General features: G+C 42.7%; 2 protein-coding genes across 3 annotated transcripts; both read right to left on the reverse strand.

Moving 5' to 3' along the window:
- Positions 1-8,406: 8,406 nt before the first annotated feature.
- Positions 8,407-11,855, reverse strand: LOC120720788 (P2Y purinoceptor 14-like). The gene is made up of 4 exons (XM_040010570.1): positions 11,642-11,855; positions 10,408-10,513; positions 10,056-10,315; positions 8,407-9,861 (listed from the first exon to the last, which is right to left on the reverse strand). The coding sequence occupies exons 2-4, from the start codon at positions 10,510-10,512 to the stop codon at positions 9,219-9,221; spliced, it is 1,008 nt and encodes a 335-aa protein (XP_039866504.1). The 5' UTR covers position 10,513; positions 11,642-11,855; the 3' UTR covers positions 8,407-9,218.
- Positions 11,856-14,986: 3,131 nt separating this feature from the next.
- LOC120720783 (P2Y purinoceptor 14-like) lies at positions 14,987-17,051 on the reverse strand. 2 transcript variants are annotated; one of them, XM_040010562.1, is made up of 3 exons: positions 16,950-17,051; positions 15,977-16,497; positions 14,987-15,804 (listed from the first exon to the last, which is right to left on the reverse strand). In XM_040010562.1, the coding sequence occupies exons 2-3, from the start codon at positions 16,333-16,335 to the stop codon at positions 15,147-15,149; spliced, it is 1,017 nt and encodes a 338-aa protein (XP_039866496.1). In that variant the 5' UTR covers positions 16,336-16,497; positions 16,950-17,051; the 3' UTR covers positions 14,987-15,146. The 2 variants fall into 2 exon arrangements, with proteins under 2 accessions (XP_039866496.1, XP_039866497.1); XM_040010563.1 differs by having other exon boundaries at positions 15,977-16,479; positions 16,950-17,043.
- Positions 17,052-22,301: the final 5,250 nt, after the last annotated feature.

Consider the following 22,301-nt stretch of genomic DNA (forward strand, 5'->3'; position numbering starts at 1 on the left):
GAGGAGGCCAGCTGCCTCTGCTGTGCCTGCAACACCCTGCGGGAGGTGCTGTAGTAAAAGAAGACCAGGGATATGAAGACTAACAGGAAGATGATGGTGCAGAGGGTGTGGAGGATTTTGAAGAACAGGCTGATCGTACACTAAAGAGGGCCCCACAGTGGCGGGGGTAAACGTCAGAGGTTTCTGGGTGATGAAAAAGACGATGGCGTATGTAATTGATGGAGCCAGGAGACAAACCCAGGTGACCATGGAGATGATGTGCGCAGTTCGCAGTGACTGCAGGACATGAGTTCCTGAAGGATGGACGATCTTCAGATACTGGAAGAGAAGAAGAGGAGACAGTAGATAACTTCACGAAGCAGTCACAGTGGTACCACATTTGCAAAGGTCATTATCAGTTAAAATGAGATGTCTACACATTCATCGGGAATTTAGGGTTTTTATTCATTAACACTGTCATGAACTGTAGTGGGAAATCAGTAGAGGTCCTTTACCTGTTGGCAGCGATATAAACATGAATATGATGCTGGCATAAATGTTGACATAGACAGCAGAAGCTCCAAAGCTGCAGTAGCTTTCGAATGATGAATGACTTGCTACCACAGTGGGCGATGCGCAGTGGCAGAGAGAGGCAGAGCAGGAAGTCAGCAGCTGTCAGGTTCTTCAGGTAGACCATCAAACTGCTGGATACCTGCTGCTGAGCTTGACCAATGTAAAACTTTAGGATGAAGCCATTGAGGAGTAAACCTACCTGAATATGACACAGAAAGGATGGGGGGAGAACATCACCTCGGTACATACAGTACTTTGAGAAACTTAAAGCAATTTCTAACACAGCACTGAAGATTAGAAACTTACCAGAAACACCAGACTGTAGACCAGTACAAAGAAAGGGTTGAGTGATGGGACAACTGGATCACAGGTCTGGTTGAAAGATGAAGTCATGTTTTTTGAGTCAGCCATGCTTCTTCAGCTGAAAAACAAATCCACTTATTCTCTCTTTGAATGGCTTTACCATCATAGTCTAATTTTATTGTTAAACAAAACAAAGTCAAACTCATTTAAATATTCTTTTGAGCTCTACTGCATCTCTTTTTAAGAGAGTAATTTTAATACATGGAGCTTTCTGGGGGAGTTTGCTGACAGTTTGACTAAATTCAGTTCACAACAGTTGTCTCAGGTTGCTTTCTATATGATGCACCCTACAGTCTTGCAGCATTAAATTCAGAGTTGAGAGCTTAACATGCAAGTATAGAAATCATTAGTGATGTCATCTTTCATGTACAGTTTATATTTATGGAAGCAAAACAACACCGGTGAACATCCAAGGGAAAGACATTGAGATAGTGGACTCTTATAAGTACCTGGGTGTTCACCTCAACAATAAACTGGACTGGACTACACATACAGACGTCCTGTATAAGAAGGGCCAGAGTCGACTCCACCTGCTGAGGAGACTGCGGTCCTTCGGAGTCTGCAGGACTCTGTTAAGGCATCTGCCCTTTTCTATGCAGTGGCCTGCTGGCGGAGTGGATGCACGGACAGGGACAGGAGCAGGATTGACAAACTGGTCTAGCTCCGTGCTGGGATGTCCCCTGGAGTCTGTGGAGGTGGTTGGTGAGGGGAGGATGTTAGTAAAGCTGACATCCATCATGAACAACCCACATCACCCACTGCATGAGTATGTGAGTGGGCTGAGCAGCTCCTTTAGTCAGAGACTGAAACACCCTCGCAGCAGGAAGGAGCGCTTTCGCAGATCATTCATCCCAACAGCAGTTAGACTCTATATGTCACGGACGCGGCTCTGGAGGACTCGGGGGTCCGTGAGCAGGATGTATTATTATTATTATTATTATTATTAGTTTTGTTGTTGTTATTTGGAGATGTGTTTTTCTGCACATGCTGTGTTCGGGTTTCCACTCATATGTAGAGGCAGGGTGTGTACATGTGTGGCTGGAGGATGGGAACAGCCACATGCAGGCCTGATGGGTGTGGCCCTGCAGGAGGACTGGCCACACCTGAAGTTCCTGCACACACCTGTTGGTGATCAGGGCTCGTCGGGGGAGCTACTTGGGAGAGTGTTGGAGCTCCCACCGGCGCGGGATCATTAAGCTAAGACTCCAAGTCAGTGTCAATTATTTGGCTTGGGTTGCCCGAGCAAGGACAGTTCGGCTGCTCTCCTAGAGACTCTAGCCGCTTGGTTTTTCACGCGTCAGCGGAGGGCTTTCCCGTCGATGCTTGCGGCACAATTGTTGACCCTCCGTTACAGAAGGGATGTCGCCTTCGCCATCATCACCCCATTACACCTCAACCCACTCCTGCGGTTTCAGCCGCCGTCAGCTGGCGACGGTCCGACAGCACACAGTACCGCAGTGAGTAAATCAGACTCAATTGTTTCAATAAACCCTGTCATTGGAAATCAAAACACAAAATGAACAGCAGATTTCCATGCACAGCCCCGCCTTCACGGAGGAGAAGGCGTCCTCGCAAGCCGCGTTCAGCCTCGTCTACACTCACTCCTGTGCTTGTTGAAGACTCAGGACCAGCGCTCTGGACGCCACAGTGAGTAAAATGGACTCTGCCGGTGTTGTAAATTCCCTCCCTGTGAACATGGAAATAGAGACTATAGAGACTAGTTGGAATGCTACTACGCAAGTAACCCCGGCGGAAGGGGCTACATGAATAGGATGATGGACCTATGGATTCTTCGATACCCAACATCCACAATGACGGCGAAACAACTAGTAGCTCAGTGTTCCAACATTCGAAAGAAGGGACTGCTCTCACAGCTAGAGATTGACGAGGTACAACACAAATGCTACGGCAAGGAGGAGTCAGGACGCCAGGTCAGGGGGGAGATATCATCACCCCCACCCGAGATTGGGTACATAGCCCCAAGTGCGATAGGAGAAGGATCGTTGAGTGCGAGAGGAACTGACCTGAAAAATAGGATCATGGCCAAGCTTGAAACCTGGATCCCCCGTAGCCGGTTACCAAGATTACGTGAAGTAACCTCAGAAGATCTGCTAGATGATGTTAATGCAGCACTACGGACAATACCTACAACCCACGATTACCGAAGTGGTGGTAGACAAACAGAAGAAGACGGTCGTAGTGATCGATGTAGCGGTTACGAATGACAGCAATATCAGGAAGAAGGAACTCGAGAAGCTGGAGAAATACCAAGGCTCAGAGAAGAGCTCGAGGATGTGGAGGGTGAAGGTAACGGTGGTCCCCGTGGTAATCGGAGCACTAGGTGCGGTGACTCCCAAGCTAGGCGAGTGGCTCCAGCAGATCCCGGGAACAACATCAGAGATCTCTGTCCAGAAGAGCGCAGTCCTGGGAACAGCTAAGATACTGCGCAGGACCCTCAAGCTCCCAGGCCTCTGGTAGAGGACCCGAGCTTGAAGGATAAACCGCCCGCAGGGGCGAGCTGGGGTGTTTATATATATATATATATATATTCCATATTTCCAACTATATCCATAATCACATACTGTGTATGGTACCATTGTATATAGTGTATTATCTTATTTTTTCATTGATTGTACTTATTTGTATTTTTGTATTTCCTTCATATATCTGTACCTGAGCTGAGGTGATGCAAAAATTTCCCCGTTGTGGGATCAATAAAGTCTTATCTATCTTATCTTAAAAATGAATCACTTCCTCTCACGAGTCTAATCGTAACAATCATTTCAACATGGACCAAGACAATTCTTTACTCTGAGCATTACAAGGTATCATGTATAACAACATATAACTGGTTATAATCCTGTCTGCATATGTCCAGGTCTACAACATGTTCTTCTTAACAAGAGCTTGTAACATGGGATTGCTGCACAGTCTGTGTGATATATGAAGCGTGTCTATACAGATGATACTTTCACATACGGAATCGGAGCAAGGAGGTGTTAAGTAGTCACATATGTTGGACAAAGTTTCATGCTGGCATTTCATTTGTGTTTCACCCAGAAGTGTAAACAAAAGTTGTATCCAAATATTTATGATCAGCAGAAAGCATGCCAAGAAGAGGAAAGTGAAACCAGTAGCTGTTTCTCCTCTGTGATTTCCTCACAAAATACCAATATTAGTTTATTAGATCTTAGATTTTGCACATTGGCAGAGGCCACTTGTAATGCTGATGCAGCTGTGTAGAGTATTTCTATTCCGGGTGTCAGTAGTCACTAAAAGTGATCTTTTAAGCTAAGCATGAAATATGTACAAGTACAAACAATTTAAGGATGATCAACCAGCAAGACTCACCTCTGTTTCTGCAGTTTTCAGTGAGCAGTAAAGCTGCTTGAGTAGTTATGCCCATCTGGTTTAACAGTATTGCTGCACATCAGGAAACACACAGTGATCACACCACTAACAGGCACTCTGACTTATTTCCTGCTTGTCTTCCCTGCTAAACATGTTTCTAATACAGGCATGCAATTTTCTGATCAGTTGTTATAAACAGGTTGTCTAAATATATTTGTGTCATGTGTTTGCTCTATTTTTCTCAGATGACCTCATGATGAGAATGAGGACCCAAGCACACACAAAATGGTGTGAAGGCGTATGTTAAAAAAAGCGAGCGTTATTATCGGCTTGACAACACTACAAAGTAAACGGGGAACTGACAACACGAAGGAAAAGCTAAACTAAAGAACATATCGAACGAAGAAACCATAACTAAAACCTGAAGCAAGAACATGGAGCCTGAGACATGAAACATGAAGGAAACACAGATGGAGACGAAGAACAGAGGTAAACGCACATAATAAATACACACTAAGGGAAAATGAGGAAATGGGAGGGAGACACAGCTGACACAAATCAGACACGAGCAGGAAGAAGCAAAACAATACACTGATGCAGGGCACAGGACTGTCAAAGTAAAATAAGCACAAACATCAAACCAGGGACACTAGACACAACACAAGAAAACGCAAGAGATGCAGAGAGAACACCTAAACACTGGAAATAGTTAACAAATAACCAGGAAACAAGATCAAATTGTGACTATTAATAAACACAAACATAACCACGGAGTCACTGGACTCCAGACCATAACAGTTTGATATTATCTTCTATTTTAACTGCATCAGTCAGCCATCTAAACCACCCACACCAGCCCCATCTTCATCTTGATCCTTATATCTGTCTTTTTTTACTAAAACACACATTTTGCAGGATGTTGCTGGCACAGCAGTGGCAGAGGCCCCTCTGGCTTTTGGGTGAGATTTAAAGTCAGTGTCATAGATGTCAGTCTTCATGAAGATCTATATGAGAGTTAAATCAATACATACACACGCCCACATAGACAGCATCAGTGTTACTGTTGCTATTTTGCTACTGTGGCCGATCAGCTCACAGTGTCACCCTGTATTATCTCTTCCTCGTTCTGTTGCACTGGTGTTAGGTACTACATTGCAGGTTGATTACTGGTGGTTCCTCTCTCTGCTATAATTGAACTGGTCTCCTGTGCTCATTGATTCATTCATTGGTCTTTCCTGGAGTTTGCTGCTCTCACTGGACAAGCAGTCGACCAATTTACTTGTCACCTTGCAGTGGCAATGCAGTAGTCTTCAGGGGTTACCTGAGTTTAATTACTGATTACTACACCCAGTGACTTTCAGATAAAGGTGTCTGAGATGCACCAAAACGGGGCCAGCAGCAGCAACGGAGCTGGTCTGGAGGCCGACCGGGGCCAGCGGGGGCCAGCGGCTCAGGGTGCTTGGCAGGCACAGGATGTGCAGGACAGTGAGGGTGCAGGATGTGCTGGACCATAGCCCCCTCAGAGCAGGAACAGGCAGAGGAGATGGTACAGGGGTGGCTTTAGAAAAAAAAAAACACTTATACAGTTGCAGGCTTTGCCTCTGTGGAGTGCAAAACACAGGAAGATTAGCTTCATGGATATTGGTTTATGGATTAGAGAGTCCCCATGACTGGATCTCATTAAATTAGCAGGTTCAAACACAGTTGACTCAGGGGTTTTACCAGGCTTGCTGCAGACATTTACTGTGGACACCAACTCAGATAACACAGAGTGAGACAACTCATGCTCAGTCACAGGAAGTGTAGCATTAGCCAGCTCGCAAACACTGCGCAGCTTCTTGAACATCCACATTGACTGGGTCAGACAGAACACAGGGAGTATAACCTGAATTTGCTGGTTCAGAAACACTACAAGTACTGGAGATAATGTCAGGTGTAAACTGGAGACTGAGGCACTATAAATTATGTAGATTAAGCCCAAATATTCAGTCTCTGAGTTAGCCGATTTACCAAACAAAGTCGCTTTCTGACTGTGAACAGCACTGAAGTCATAATTAAGATCTGGTGGTACTTTTAATAAACATTCCTCTTTAATATTACACAGCTTCATTTAAGTGATATGGCTCCAGTGTCCTCTCAGAGATGGACAGCCTGAGCAGCAACTGGGAGCAGCCAGCAGGTGGCAGCACACCTCCAAAATTGGTTATGCTCATTGGAACTATGAAACCCCAACAGATTGCTGAGAGTATGATTACATGCTTCCTGTTAAGGACACATTTAAAAGTCAAAAATAAAAGTTTACTTATAAGCTTGATAATTTAATTCAAGTCAGTTCAATTCAATTTTATTTATATAGCGCCAAATCACGACAAAAGTCGCCTCAAGGCGCTTCATAGATACAGGAAAAACCCAACAATCATATGACCCCCTATGAGCAAGCACTTTAGCAACAGTGGGAAGGAAAAACTCCCTTTTAACAGGAAGAAACCTCCGGCAGAACCAGGCTCAGGGAGGGGCGGGGCCATCTGCTGTGACCGGTTGGGGTGAGAGAAGGAAGACAGGATAAAGACATGCTGTGGAAGAGAGACAGAGGTTAATAACAGATATGATTCAGGAGGAGCATTCAACATTTGTCTCTTATAAACATACAGGCTCAGGAGGAAGAGCAGGTCTTCTAGCAATTGTAATGTAGGTGGATTCGATTGAATGTTAGATAAGATGCTTAGATTAAAAAAACGTATGAATTTGTGTGTGACTGGCTAAATGAGGCTTGTAGTTAAAAGTGCTTTGAGTGTTCAGATAGAGCAGAAAAGCGCTCTATAAGTGCCGAGCCCAAAGTTAAATCTGAAAGTACTTCACTTGAACAGCAGCCAATCAGAAAAAAGTCTGAGAGCTCCGGCCTCCTTCATGACACTCTGAGGTCTTAGATTTTCAAACCGCTTCTTGTGCTCACACTGAACGTTAACACACGGCTCAGTGTGGTTGTTCTTCTAGGTGCTACGATAAAGTTTAACGTCCAGCTGTTGATGAAAAGAGGATTTACAGATCATATCACTGCAGCTATATTTATTTATAACTATCAGCAGAAGAGCAAAAATAACACATATTTCACCACAGCGTACAGGACAGACACACACTTTCCCACAGCTATACACACTCTATTATTAGTTTTGTGCTGAGAAATCTGACTGTAGCCTCCGCTGTTAGCTCAGTGGAAACAGTATGAGGAAGTAGCTGCTGTACATGCACAACATGAAACAAAACAAAACCATAAAATATACAGAAGCACAGCAGCCATGCTGTTCAGGGTTGTCTTTCCCTCCCAGTGTGTGCATGTCTGTGGAGCCTGAGGTCTATACAGAATAAATCTGAGACCTGATTTTTAAAACAGTTTGGTTTGTTGCAATGTTGGAACTGAATTTAAGACATTGATGATATTTCTAAGTGTTCTATAGTCTAGAAAACTGAGGGTTAAAAGTTCTCCGCTTCTGATCAGTTCAGCGTCGCATGTCATGTTGTTGATGTACACATAAATAAAGCAAGAAAATAAAAAACCTTCAGATTATTTTCTATCTAAAGAGATTGTTGACGATAATAAGTCATTTACATCTGCAAAATTCTATTATTGATGCAGGCAGTGTTGGGTTGTAACGCGTTACTGTAATTAATTACTTTTCCACTGAAAAAGTAGAAGTAACTAATTACTGTCATTTTATGTTTTATTGTAAATACAGTTACTTACAATGTACTTTCGTGACATTGTAAAATAATAAACTTCGCTGGAATATCATTATTTAATTCATAATTTGTCTTCTATGTAAAATAAACTCTGCCGCTTTAACATCGCTGTAGTGCAGCTGCGCGTCATTTCGTGCCAGGTTGCTGCACAGTCGTATTCTAAAGCGGAAGATGTTGGACTCGGCTGAAGCGAGTGGCTGTTTTATGAAATGGACATATTCCCGTCTCTTCATTTTCTGAAACAAGCAGACAAGAACATTAACAGTGATATGTAAAAACCATCGGCTGCTTGTTATAGCAGAGTAATCTACTGAAGCGCCTGACACGAGAGCATGGACGAACACTTCTGAGCGATCCTTGTTCATCATCCATCACCGCGGCAACTCCTGCTAAGCAGCAAAATGTGATTTTACTTCAGCAGCACAGAAAGCGTCTGAAGGTGAGCTTAAAAAATGACTGCAGGCACAATTGTGGAAGAGATGCTACCGCTGCGTACTGTAGAGTCTCTGTCTTTAAAAAAATGTATTTAAGAGTTTAATTTCTATTGTTTGTTACACTCAAGGTTTATCGGATTTTAAGAAGTATTTAGTTAAATTTTCTTATTTAGTAATTAAGTTTACTTTTCAGCACACAGTAATTAGAATAAGTACTTTACCTAGATTGATTAAGTAATTAGTAATTAGTAATTAATTACTTTTTTAAAGTAACTTACCCAACACTGGCTGCAGGTAGCTACAAGTGCTGACATATAGTCAGTCTGTGTGACACAGATTAACAACACAATCCAGGTCACAAAGAACAACATTCATTTTACTCACAAACAAGCACAAAAGAACAACATGGTGATCGTTTATCAGCTCCAGGTTTTGGAAAAAAATCAACTGAAAGAAAGTAAACAAGATATAAAAATGTGATTGTTTAAGCTACATGTTAGCGTGTTGTGGAAAGAAGAAGGTTAAAAATGAGCCACGTGTGAAGCGGTGATGTTGAGGTGCCGTGCATCGAGAGAGTGTTCACTTGGTCCATGTGTTGTCATGTTACATCCTCATTCCAGAATGATTCTTTTTCTTTTCATCTCAAAATTAATGTAAAAAAAAAACATAATGACAAAGTGAAAAATATTTTGTTTTCTATACTTGAAAATATATTGAAAATTAAAAAATGATCATGATGTCATCACCCCATGAAATGTTGAGCTGAGCCTCATCTTTTCTTTACAGCTCCTTGGTTTGGCTCGTTGCTGCTCTCACTCTCCTGGTTTGTTTGTTTGGATTGTTGACTCTCCAGGACGCCTTTCTCACGTGGACCCGAAAAGTCTTACAGAGGAAAAAGTAAACAAGTGGGTCCAGGCAGACGTTGAAAACTGACACCATGGCGGCAGCCTCCTTCAGGTAGTACAATAGCCGGCCCACAGTGTTGGTGTCCCACAGAAAAGTATAGGGAAGACGAGCCAGGTGGTAGGGAACAAAGCAAACACAGAAGATGCTGACCAGCACCAACATGTTCCTGCGAGACTTCACCAGCTTCTCAGAGCCAGAGGAGGCCAGCTGCCTCTGCTGTGCCTGCAACACCCTGCGGGAGATGCTGTAGTAGAAGAAGACCAGGGATATGAAGACTAAGAGGAAGATGATGGTGCAGCTGATTTGGAATGCTCTATGAAGGACGCTGAATGACGTACTGAAGAGGGGCCCACAGTAGCAGCGGTCAGAGGTCAGAGGTTTGTGAGTGATGAAGAACATAATGTTGTAGGCGATTGTTGGAGCCAGGAGAAAAACCCAGGTGACCGTGGAGACGATGTGGGCAGTTCGTACTGTCTGCAGGATGTGAGTTCCTGAAGGATGGACGATCTTTAGATACCTGGAGAGATAAAAGAGGCAGTATACAACTCTACCAAACAAGTCAGTGGTGCCAAATCTGCAGAAGTCACTGTTAAAGTGAAACTAAATATTCATGTTCTTGCCAAAAGTACAGAGTTTAAGAGTGTAATTAACCAAAATCCTTGTTTTAACATTGTTATGAACTGCAATTTTAACTCAGTAAATGTTCCTTACCTGTTAACAGCGATGTACCCCATGAAAAGGATGCTGGTGTACATGTTGAGGTACAGGGAAGTAGCTCCAATGCTGCAGTGGAGTATGTGCAAAATGGCCGAGTTGCTGGCATAGTGGATTATCCGCAGTGGCAGACAGAGGCAGAGCAGGAAGTCAGCAGCTGTCAGGTTCTGCAGGTAGACCATCAAGCCGCTGGATGCCTGCTGCTGAGTTTGAGAAATGTAAAACTTTAGGATGAAGCCATTGAGGAGTAAACCCACCTGTAGAGACACAGAGAGGATGTAGACAAGAGGACTTTCAAACATGAACCAGGAACCAGTTTCAGGGCACAATCTGACGATTTGAAACATACCAGAAACAGCAGACTGTAGACCAGCATAAAGAAAGGGTTGACTGATGGGACAACCAGATCACAGGTCTGATTGACAGATGAAGTCACGTTTTTTGAGTCAGCCATGCTGAAAAACAAATATAATTCACAGAGATACTTTACACATTAAGAGGAGCTGGCTTCATTCAGTTCAAAGTTAATGAATGTGTTTAAGGATGATTGCTGTACTTCCTCATTATCATGTCTTTATTAAAACTCATTGGAAAGCTTTCACTTCTGTTATGACCCTCTCTGCTAAGGGCCAGAGGGAGAGTAACATAAACGAGTCCTTACACAGGAATCTAACACAAACAGGGATTTTATTACCAATTTTACAACTGCAAACTGTCAGGGCTGCGCACAACAAGCCACTGGGCAACATTAAATACCCACACAAAGGAAATAAGACACAAGGGCACTCTAGATAGCTGAACGAGGCTCGAGGAAGGGAAGAAAAATAACTCAATACAATAAACTCTACACAGCAAACCTCCCCGGAACAAGCAAGTGGGGCTGGACAGTGCTCGGCTTTACACACACAGTTTAACTAGCAGGCATTCTCAGACCGGACTCTCCCAGACCCAGACTGCGCTCTCAGTCTAAAGACGCCACACCAAATGACAGCTCATCTGTCTTTTACAGACACAGGTGAGCTCAATCGTCCACTCATCGCTTCCCGGTGTTCCACAGGGTTTCACCCAGCCAATCACCTGCAAGGGCTGGCACTTGGATTTGCCTGGAGGAAGACATGTTGCCCCATATATTCCAAAACCCTAGGCCATAACCCCCACTCCACAGTGTATATGTGCATGGAGATAAATCCCGATGTATGCAGATGACACCATTTTTTTTTTGACAGATGGCATACAATCTGACCAACTAGTTTTAAACTGACACATATAAAGCACAACGTTTCACAACGTTTCGAATCATCATGTCTTATGTTCAATATTGAGAAAATATTTGTATTTTGCCAGAAAGTGTAAACAAAAATACCCAAATACATATTTTTATGATCAAAAAAGAGCGGGCGTTAAATGTCTCAGGCTTGAGAGGTGAGATCTGAATCTTGGCAGAAGCCAGTTGCAGTCCTGAGGCAGCTGTGTGAACTCCTTTTCTTTCCCATGACAGGAGCCGCTAAAAGTCATCTTTTAAGTTAAGTATGAAATCAGTAGAAATACTAAAGATTTGAGGATGAGCAACCGGCAGGACTCACCTGTTTCTCCAGTTTTTGATGAGCAGAAAAACCTGCTTGCGTCGTTATGTCCCCTCAGTTAATAAGTATCACCGTAGATCAGGAAACACACAGTAACCAAACTGATAACCGGCACTCTGACTTATTTCCTGTTTTTCGTCACTACTATAAGTAAAGACAGTGATGTTATGATATAAAGTGTGTGAGTTTATTACATACTCATGTGTCTGCCCTTTTTTTGTAGATTATCTCATATTAAGTCACACCATAGCTCTTTGACAAGATGCACAATTAACAGGCTGAAATCAAAAGCGCAAACAAAGCAGAAGATTTTTGATCTGTGACTTCACTCCTATTGGCTTCTTTTTGTTTTAAGATATTCCTTTTTTTATTGCACTTTTATGTTATGTTGAATTTAAAGTGCATTTGTCACTCTGTTTATCGAACCATCCACACAAGTTGCATCACCATCTTCTTCGTGGTCTTCATATCCCTGGTTTTCTTCTACTACAGCACCTCCTACAGGGTGTTGCTGGGACAGCAGAGGCATCTGGCCTCCTTTGGTGTTTCATTCCAGTGAGACCAGTCACCTAAATCCCAAGGATTCATAAACAACACAAGTTTTTACTGAGATCAGTGATCAATATGAGGCTGAACTCAACATGAACACACTCCCAACAGTGTAAATGTTGTTACTGTGGCCAATCTGGTCCAACACACAGGCATGTACGATGGCTACCCTTCCCTTAGCCTGGCTTTGCCAGAGGTTTCTTCCTGTTAAGATTGAGATTTTCCTTCTGACTGTCACCATGCTCTTGCTCATAGGGGGATCGTGTGATTCTTGGGTCTGTCTGTATTTTTGTAGGGCCTGTGCCTTACAATAATAAGACAACGTAATAAGACAACTTATTAATAACCTCCCTTCATGTTTTAAAGTCTATTCTCACTATAAATATATTGTTCAGTGTTGAAGGTGCTATGTTGGGTCGGTGTGTTGTGGAATGGGGGGTGACATAAGCACCCCACCCATAACCCCCCCCCCCCCCCCCCCCCCCAAGACCCTCAAAGGTCTAAGTTGAAGAAAAATTGAATTGTGAAGGGGTTAATGGGGTCACTGCTGCAGCCCAACCCTCCAGCCTCCCAATACACCTGCCCACCAAGGCCCTGTGTGTGTGTGGTGATACGTTGTGAACCGTAGTGACTATAGTATAATTAAAAATTCAAAAGGAGGGCAGGTTACTGTAAGTAAGTTAGTACCGGGTAATTCTGTTTAAAAAAAGTTTGTTTCTTGATCTTACATGGTAAGCACACTGCATTTTCAGGGTACAGGTCGTATTATTAAGTCACATCATTTTTGATAACCAAAGCAGGGCTTTGGCTTCCTCCAGCCCACATCGTCTACATCCCCAGGCCGTTAGAGTTAAGGGGACAAAGGGGAGCCGACAAATGAAGGCCTCCCTTTAACCCTGATCATTTCTGCTTGTTGGGATGATACAGCTTCATTTTTAATAAGACATGGTATATCATGAGGTCAGAGACTTCAATTTTAAATATAATAAACTAAGGAAAACACGTGGCAGCTTTTAAACTTTATTGACAGCAAAGAAGAAAAAGAAAGGAAAGCGTTTAACAAAACCAGAAGTTTCATGAGAAGGCTGTGTGCAGGCAGGAGTGGTGGTACAGAGAACCCAAATTGCAGACTCACACAGGCAAAATAATGCAGTCAAAACAGCTTTACTGATGAAACATAAAATAACTAAACTGAAAATACCAAAAAAGACACAGATTTTCAGGAAACATAACACAGAGATGTGGACTTGACAAGAGGGGAGACAGCAAACTGGGGAGACAGAGTAACTAAGCAACACAGACCGAACATTAACAAAGAAACCAAAAGACTAGAAACAAGAAATAATGGCAAAATCAAAGTACAAAGAAAAATCAAAACTCTGGGTCAACGACTCAGGTCTCCTAACAAGAAGCCCCCATTGAAGAGAGCAAATAGATCAGCAAACAATATCTGAAAGAACGTTTCTATTTGTGCTCAGTGGTGATTTTTTTCCTTTTTATGTAGTTTTGAAAATAATATATTGCACCTGGCCTCTGTGGCGCCTCCTGTGGGTGGAGGTCTTACAGGACACGTACGAACTCCTGCTTGTTTTCCAATTAACCTGCTCTTGTAGCTTCTTATTGGCAGAGCACACCTGATCCAGGTAACCAGCAGCAGGTAGGAAAGGGATAGTTCAAAAACAAGCAGGAGGCTCACACTGGAGGACTGGAGTTTGACAGGCCTGTCTTACAGTAAGGTTAGCACACGTCTTCTCTTCGAGCTCTGCCTGCCACAGTGTGCGAGAATGTTAGATGAGGTGCTTGGGTTTATAAAAACAGCAGTTGTATGAACGTGTGATTGGCTGAATGAAGCTTGTAATAAAAAGTGCTTTGAGTGTTTGCTTAGAAAAAAAAAAAACAAGAAGTACCAGTTTATTTATCATAAGCACAAATTAAGCTTTTAATGTGAAAGAGACCACCCAGGAAGTGATTGGTGTGGTAACTTGTGTCAAAGACGAGCGCCTCAGCAGAGCTCGGAGTCTGTGACACATAGGCAGAGTGTTGTTAACAGCACATCACTGAGTACAGTGCAGACCCAAAGATAGAGCGCAGTTGTTCTTCCAAGTGTTACAGTAAAGTTTATTGTGAGGATATACTGATGTATGCACACATAAAGACATTTTCAGGGAGAACATGAATGATAATTGGCCATTTACAGCTGCAAGCGTGGCAATATTTCACAGTTAGCTACAGTAACTACTGCTACCCCTGATATACGGTTCATATTTTGACTGTTTTTCTTCTCTTTAAGGGAAAGACGAAAACACTCACAGTAGTGATAAAGGATATTCGTGTGAACCAGAGAGGTGACAGATAGCTGAGCTGATTCAAATCACGCTGAAACCACAAGATGCTTCAAATTGGCTTAAAACGATGAATATCATAAAAGTTACAGCCCCAGGGGAAACTGGACACCCACAAAGCTGTTAGTTCCTGTTACACAACTGCAGGATAAAAAAGAAAATGTTACAACTACAGGGGGACCATTTATCGACTTTTACTGTGAAACTGTGTCACAGGACTTTATTACAACTGTCAGACACTGTTCCTTCAGTGTCTGACATGTGTTTGACTACTTCCGCTAAGCTTTTTAAACAAATTAAAAGCTGCTGACTGAAACTGCTGATAAGATTCAGAGGAGAAACCACAACCTTTGAGCAGACTGAGATCATGATTTGAATGAGAAAAATGATATTTGGTTTTGTGACATCAGCAGAAGACGAGAAACCTCAAAGACAGAGAAGATAAAGTCTGACAGTGGAAACATGAACACGCATGTTGTCTGCATGGGAGTGTGTTTGTGCTGAGTTCATGAAGACTTGGGATCCATCACATCACTGAACTCATCTGACTCTCAAAACAAATGTACATCTTAGCATTTATTAACATGTTGAACTTTTCCTTAAAGCTCATTGGTTTAACTTGTTGCTGTAACAATGTCAGCCTGCTCCTTCCTGCTCTCACTCTCCTGGTTTGCTTGTTGGATGTTCTTCCCCCTCAAAACCTTTCTCAGGTTCACCTGAGCCCGAAAAGTCTTACAGAGGTAAAAGTAAACAAGAGGGTCCAGACAGATGTTGAAAACTGACACCATGGTGGCCACTTCCTTCAGGTAGTACAACACTGAACCAACAGAGCAGCTGCTCCACAGAAAAGTATAGGGAAGTCGAACGAGGTGATAGGGGACAAAGCAAACACAGAAGATGCTGACCAGCACCAACATGTTCCTGCGAGACTTCACCAGCTTCTCAGAGCCAGAGGAGGCCAGCTGCCTCTGCTGTGCCTGCAACACCCTACAGGAGGTGCTGTAGTAGAAGAAGACCAGGGATATGAAGACCACGAGGAAGATGATGGTGCAGCTGACATGGGTAATTTTGGAGAACAGGTTGACCGATGTCCCTAACATATAACCACACCTGATGGAGTTTGAGGTCAGTGGTTTCTTGGTGATGAAAAACAGGATAGTGTATGTAATTGATGCAGCCAGAAGAAAAACCCAGGTGACCATGGAGATGATGTGGGCAGTTCGCACTGTCTGCAGGACGTGAGTTCCTGAAGGATGGACGATCTTCAGATACCTGTAGAGTGAAGAGAAAAGAGGCGGTGAAAAACTTCACTAATCAGTCACAGTGTTCCCAAATCTTCAGAAGTCATTAATAATCTGAAAAGCGACGATGTGTGTAATTAACCCATTAATCATAGTTTTAACATGGTTATGAACTGCAGTTTAAATTACTAATGGTTCTGTACCTGTTGGCAGCAATGTACCCCATAAATATGATGCTGGCGTACATGTTGAGGTACAAGGCAGAAGCTCCAAAGCTGCAGTAGAGCTCCTGAACAATAGGAGAGCTGCTGGCATAGTGGGCGATGCGCAGTGGCAGAGAGAGGCAGAGCAGGAAGTCAGCAGCTGTCAGGTTCTTCAGGTAGACCATCAAGCTGCTCGATGCCCGCTGCTGAGCCCGACAACAGTAAAACTTCATGATGAAGCCATTGAGGAGTAAACCCACCTGAATGCGGTGCAGAAAGGATGGGGAAGGCAGGACTTTGGTAGATGCACAGAGAACCTTAAACCAATTTGTACCAGAGCAGGTGTGCTGAAGTTCCATGTCTTGAGCACATCTGAAAATCTGAAACTTACCAGAAACAACAGACTGTAGACCACCACAAAGAAAGCATGGACTGGTGTTCTGACAACATCACAGGGTCGGAGGTTGGGAGATGACGTCGCATTTGTTGAGTCACCCATGTTTCTGGAGAAAATAAATCCACTGACATACATTGTTGAGAGGATGCAACTTCACTGTCTTAACCTTATTTTAACGCAACAAACTAATTTTACAAACTGCAGCGTAGCTTGTGTTGAGCTCTACTACAAACAATTTTGATCCATGGCCCTTTCTTTCACAACAGATGTCTCAGTTGATTAACGAGTCTTATTAACTGTAATAAAACTGCAAAAATACTTTAATCAAATTTTAGATTGGAATGTTTGAATATACAACACTGAATATAACGATATATTCATCACAGATTGTTTACAATGAACCCCACAAAAGAATGTAAGGTTGATTATTAGGCCAGATGGCACCAGCATGCCCTCGATGTTAGTCAGTAATACGTTTCATGAACACTGATAGAAGCGAGCTGTGGTGCTGCTGTGTGGAGGGGATATTGAGTATTTCACCAGTAATCGCCAGTACAAAAGAATAAAAATACTCACCTGTATTTCACCAGTTTTCAGTGATCAGGAAAAGCTGCTTGAGTTGTTATGTCCTCTCAGTTTAATAAAATCACCTAAATGAGGAAACACACAGTAACCAAACTGTTAAACAGCGCTCTGACTTATTTCCTGTCTTTACTGCTAAAAAGTTGCAACATGTGCACCACACAGACTTATCTGATTTAGTTATTTGGTCTTTTCAAACAGGGTGTCTGCTTATTACCTACTTGATGCGTTGTCACTTTTCTTCTTAGATGATCTCACATTCAGTCACACCACCTCTCTCTGACAACATGCACCATTTACAGGCTGAAATCTGACAAAAGAAATAACCAAACAGAACATTTACTGCTCCATGGTTCAAGATGATTTGAGGTTTTTCTCCTGAAAATCAGTCACTGGTCTAAACTGATTCTGTTTACTGGTAGTGCCAGGCCCGCATCTAGAAGGGTGGCATGGGGTTGCATGTGCCACCCTAAAATGATCTCTTGCCACCCAAAGTGCCAGCCTAGTTTCACATATGACAGTGATGTTTATTAAAATGAGACAGCATCAACACTTTGAGCATAGTTACAGTTAACATTGAATATAAATTCTAAAACTGAATATATTGCATAGTGTTACCTGAACACAAACACTGATGATAACTAACACAATAATAACATAATATTATAATGATGCTAGTATTAGTATTAGTATAATATAATATCTGAAGGCCAGGAAAGTTGTGTCGCGTTTGCACGTTCTCGCACTGCCTGCACAGGTTCTCTGTGGACACTCTGGCTTCCTGTCTCAGTCCAGGGCTCATATTATCAGATAATTTCTAATTGATCTTATAAATGAACATAAACAGCTCTGTGTTTGCTCTGTGACAGACTGGGGACCTGTCCAGAGTGTACCCCACTTCTCAACCTCTGACAGCTGAGATAGGCAGCAATGTTTAGCTGTTTTAGATTTAAATTTCTAACAGTGAGTCATTTAAACAGCACTTAACATTTCTCAAAGGCAGAAAAATGATGCCGAGATGTTTGATTTTCTTTGAAATGTTCCTTTTTTTAAATCACATGGCTCACATGACTCACAGAAAGCAGACAGCAGGTGGCAGCAAAGCACCAAAAGTAGTTCTGCTCCCTGTGAATCTTCATCCCAGTCTAACACAACAAAGGGCTGAGGTGACATTTAACTGTTTTCAAATCTGGCGACATTAAAACATTAAAGAGGGCGCACAATAAAAGCTTATCTCTAACCCTGATAATTCCCAATATCAGGAAAATGGTGCTTTTAAATAAAATACCATAGGCAGCGTCAAAAACTAGCTTTTAATCTTCATTTATAAAAACATTGAAAACAAAATTCAGAACAAAAGTAGCACAAAACCCCTAATTCTTGGTGTTAAGGTGCAAAAGATTAGGAACCACAATATGACAGGAAGTTTTTATTAAAAAACTATGCCCCAGTGGTGACATCAGCCAAAATATCATCAGTAGTTAATATACCTATATACCTATTTTTGCCCCCCCCCACCCCACCCCCCACCCCGAGGGCATTCCCCCACTAGAGCTGTATCAACCTCAATGTGGCTTTAATGCAACTAGTCTTATAATTATCTACTAGTCTGCAACAGTTAGACTCGATGATTACACATAGATGATTTAACTACTTTAGGGGCATTTCACTTTTCTAAAAGTTTCACAGGCCAATAGTTTTAAATAGAGCACCGCAAACAACATGTATTCTTTTAGAAATAAACTGTGATACTTCTAAAAAACACATATTCCCACACTCTGTAACAGTTAGACAGAGGGGGGTACAGTTAGGCTCCCAACAGTCTGTAAAAAAGGTATGAAGCAACAAAAGAGGAGACCTTATCAAGAGCATCCCAGCCCAAAGGTGTTTCTTCACAAATAGTTAATTCCCACACTCTGCAACAGTTAGACTCGATGATTACACATAGCTGATCAGAGGGGGTGCAGTTAGGTGCCCAACAGTCTGCAAAAGAAGTCATGAAGCAAACAAAAGATGCTCCTTATCAAGAGCATCTCAGCCCAAAGGTGTTTCTTCACAAACAGTTAATGGCTTTAATGCAACTAGTCTTATCATGTCAGAGGCCAACAGAGACAGAGGGGGGGGGTAGCCTCCTCTGCACCCTGGTGACATACCCCTACTCCAAGGCCCTGCATGTGTGGGTGGTTGTGGTGGAGCGGGAAGGGGGAGGCAGCTGGAGATGGGGAGGGAAGGAAGGGAGGGGCAAGTGACCCCTCCCTGGGGCCAGCTCCCCCGCTGACCCCAGTAGGCACCCCCATACTCCGTGACCCGCCAGGGAAAGGGGGCCCAGTGCAGCAGCGCCTCCCGGCCCCACAGAGCCCGGGACAGTCCACCCAACCCCACCACAGAGAAAACTGCACCCACCCCACCATCCACTCATCTTCCAGACTACATAAGACAATAAACACCCAGGCTGAGATCTTCCTCCACCTCTCCTGTATCTCCTGCAGAGAGTTCCTGAGGAGAGGAAAGCTCCTGCAAGGTGTGACAATCTCCCCCACCAGTTGAAGAGCCACTCTATATTTCCACCATGCATTGTCTGTGTTATCTCTCATGCTTAGTCAGTTCTGTCTTTGTGGTTTAATTAGAGTTACTTTGCTTTGCTTTGACAGTCCCATGTCCGGTGTGCATCATGTTCAGGTTTCTTTGACTGTTTTGTTAGTTACATCATGTTCAGCTGTGTTGCCTTCTGTGGTTTGTTCCCTCTTTGTGTGTATTTATGCCTGTGTCTCTCTCTGTCCTGCGCCGTGATCTCACTCATTCTCCAGCTGTGTGTTTTTTCTTGCTAGTTTAAGTTTCTAGTCTGCCCCTGTTTGGTTTTGGATTACTACATCCAGCAATAAAGCTGTGTTTTTGAGTTACGTTCTGCCTATGAGTCTGCATTTTGGGTTTAATCTTTCCTTCTTTGCACTGCTGCAAAACTATACTCAACTCTTATAATAATTCTATTTTATCAGCTGCCAACCACAACCGTGTGGGCGGGACAAGGTTGTTGTTGGTTTACAGTTAAATGGTATTCTTCTACCTAGGGATGGGTATCGTTTAGGTTTTATCCGATACCGGTGCCAAACCGGTACTTTTGAAACGGTGCCGGTGCTTAAACGGTGCTCGAACCGGTGCATAAAGAATGGGAGAACACAAAATTGGTCCAAAAACCTCTCATGTTCAGCTGTTTTTTTTGTAAAAAGATAACAATGTTAGCCTTTTCTGCAGCTATGGGGCATATATGGTATCACTCTTGGCTGGAAGCAGTGCTAAACAATGGAAAAAACACAAACTTTGTCCAAAAACCTCTCATGTTTAACTGGTTTCCACTTTTTCTTTGGTCATTTTAGCCTTTTTGGCCAGGGTGAAGGGAGTATCTGCCATCAAACAAGAAGACAGCCGCATGTAGCTATGATGATGTTTGCTAGTTCACCTTACATGCATTAATGTAATAACGTGGTTAGCCTACTCAACGTAAATTACACACGAACAACATTAAGCTACTCACGCAGAGAAGAACGGCTGCTGCTGCATCATCATCCTCATCATTTCTGCTACACTGGCAGGGCTAGGGGCCAGGACTCTCCTCTTCGGGTTCTTGGGGGATGTTGCTAACTCCGGGTCCGATAACAGGCAACCCACCCGCAGTAGATGTGCACGGTGTGAGGTCTCGCAGCAAGCTATCAAATACGGCGCATTTCTCGGCTTTAAAAAAAAAACACTATGCGTCGCCAGGTGTTTCATCGGATTCTTGGTGTTACCTCCTTTGACAGTATCACAGTATCAGCTTGAATCACTTGTTGCTGCTGAGTTTGCATCTTTTGCTGTGAAGTACAGCCAGACTTTTGACTCTTCACCTTGGGCATTTTTAATCTGTAGCTCTGCTCTAAAAGAACGTACGTACCTGGGCCCGCCCACTATCCTTGGAAAGGTAAAATGATTGGCTAGAATTCAAAGTGTGTGACATCTCAGGGGGGAAAAAAGCACCAAAATAAAGCACCGAAATGTGTGCTGCTTTTCGGTCTGGTTACTACCGTTTATGTCAGAACCGGTGCCATAATGGCATCCCTACCCATCCCTACTTCTACCTCTGGATTAGCCCCAACAGTGTTCACTGGAACTTTCCACGGTCTTGAAACTGTTCTGTAGCCCATGCGAGTAGCATGTTTTTCAAAAATAAGGTTACACAGGTCCTGAGAGAGTTTATTGGTTTTAACAATCATGAGGTGTTTACATCTGTTTAAGTGTACAATGAAAAAACTGAAAGAGTAAATGTAGCTTTTAACGAGCGTCTTCACTTAAACAACAGCTAATGAAAAAAGAAATCAGCATAAAACATGAGCGGAGTGAGCTAGCCTCAACGTGGGACTCATAGAACAAAAAATAATATAATAAATCCAGAGATTCAGCATCATTTCATATATGCTTCTGATGATATATATAAATTTGGATGTAAAATTGATGTATTTTTGAAAGATTTCTTTTTGCCATGATAATATGGTGTAGTAGTGTCACACAGAGGTGTAAATTTCTAAACATATGCAACATGACATTGTTATCATAAAGTGCTGAATTTCATTTAAGGATCCAAATGTAGGCAGCAGACAATGTTCTCCCTGGTGATGGAATAAAGTATGATGCCCAGGTGTCAGTGAAAAAGAGGATCTTCAGCATGTCACTGCAGGTTATAGCATTACCGTTACTGTACAGGGTGTTAGAAGTGTTGTCATTTGCGTTTGTTTGTTTTTATTTGTTAGAAACCTTTAGCAATTTCCAGCAGCTCTATGGTCATCTTTCCTGTTTTGGAAAAACACCCACCATTAACAGCAGAACAACACAATTTACCGCAAAGAGGCATAAAGACACTTATACATTATCACAGTCAATACACACTCTTATCAGCTTTGTGCTGAGAAATGTCACTTAAGTGTCTGACGTCAGTGCAGTGGAAACTGCAGAAGGAAGTAGTTGCTGTGGTTTTACATACGCAACATGCAAACAAGCAAAAACATACAGTCTTGACATTCAGTCACCTCAAGGTGCTTTATATTGTAAGATACAGAGCCTACAGTAATGCAGAGAAAACGCCAACCATCAGACAACTCCCATTGAGCAACCACTTGGTGACAGTGGGAAGGAAAAACTTAACAAGAAGTAACCGTTGGCAGAATCAGGCTCAGAAAGACCATATTATTGAAATAATAAAAGTAGCAATTTTTCCTATATTATCAAAAGCCGCAAAGACAATTTTGCAATTTTAAAATTTAAAGCTGTTTTTTAAAAAACAGTTTTCAGAAACAACTCGAGATTTTGTATTTGTTT

Source organism: Simochromis diagramma, unplaced genomic scaffold, assembly GCF_900408965.1.
Source record: "Simochromis diagramma unplaced genomic scaffold, fSimDia1.1 OVJJ01000418.1, whole genome shotgun sequence".
NCBI classification, from domain to species: domain Eukaryota; kingdom Metazoa; phylum Chordata; class Actinopteri; order Cichliformes; family Cichlidae; genus Simochromis; species Simochromis diagramma.

What these genes read in the sequence shown, in the direction of transcription:
- LOC120720788 (XM_040010570.1), bottom strand. Translation starts at nt 10,512, where the DNA reads ATGGCTGACTCAAAAAACGTGACTTCATCTGTCAATCAGACCTGTGAT. An exon ending in TCTACAGTCTGCTGTTTCTG is followed by an intron (nt 10,316 to 10,407) that starts GTATGTTTCAAA and finishes GTGTCTCTACAG; the next exon opens with GTGGGTTTACTCCTCAATGG. An exon ending in GGGTACATCGCTGTTAACAG is followed by an intron (nt 9,862 to 10,055) that starts GTAAGGAACATT and finishes TTATCTCTCCAG; the next exon opens with GTATCTAAAGATCGTCCATC.
- LOC120720783 (XM_040010562.1), bottom strand. Translation starts at nt 16,335, where the DNA reads ATGGAACTTCAGCACACCTGCTCTGGTACAAATTGGTTTAAGGTTCTC. An exon ending in GGGTACATTGCTGCCAACAG is followed by an intron (nt 15,805 to 15,976) that starts GTACAGAACCAT and finishes TTCACTCTACAG; the next exon opens with GTATCTGAAGATCGTCCATC.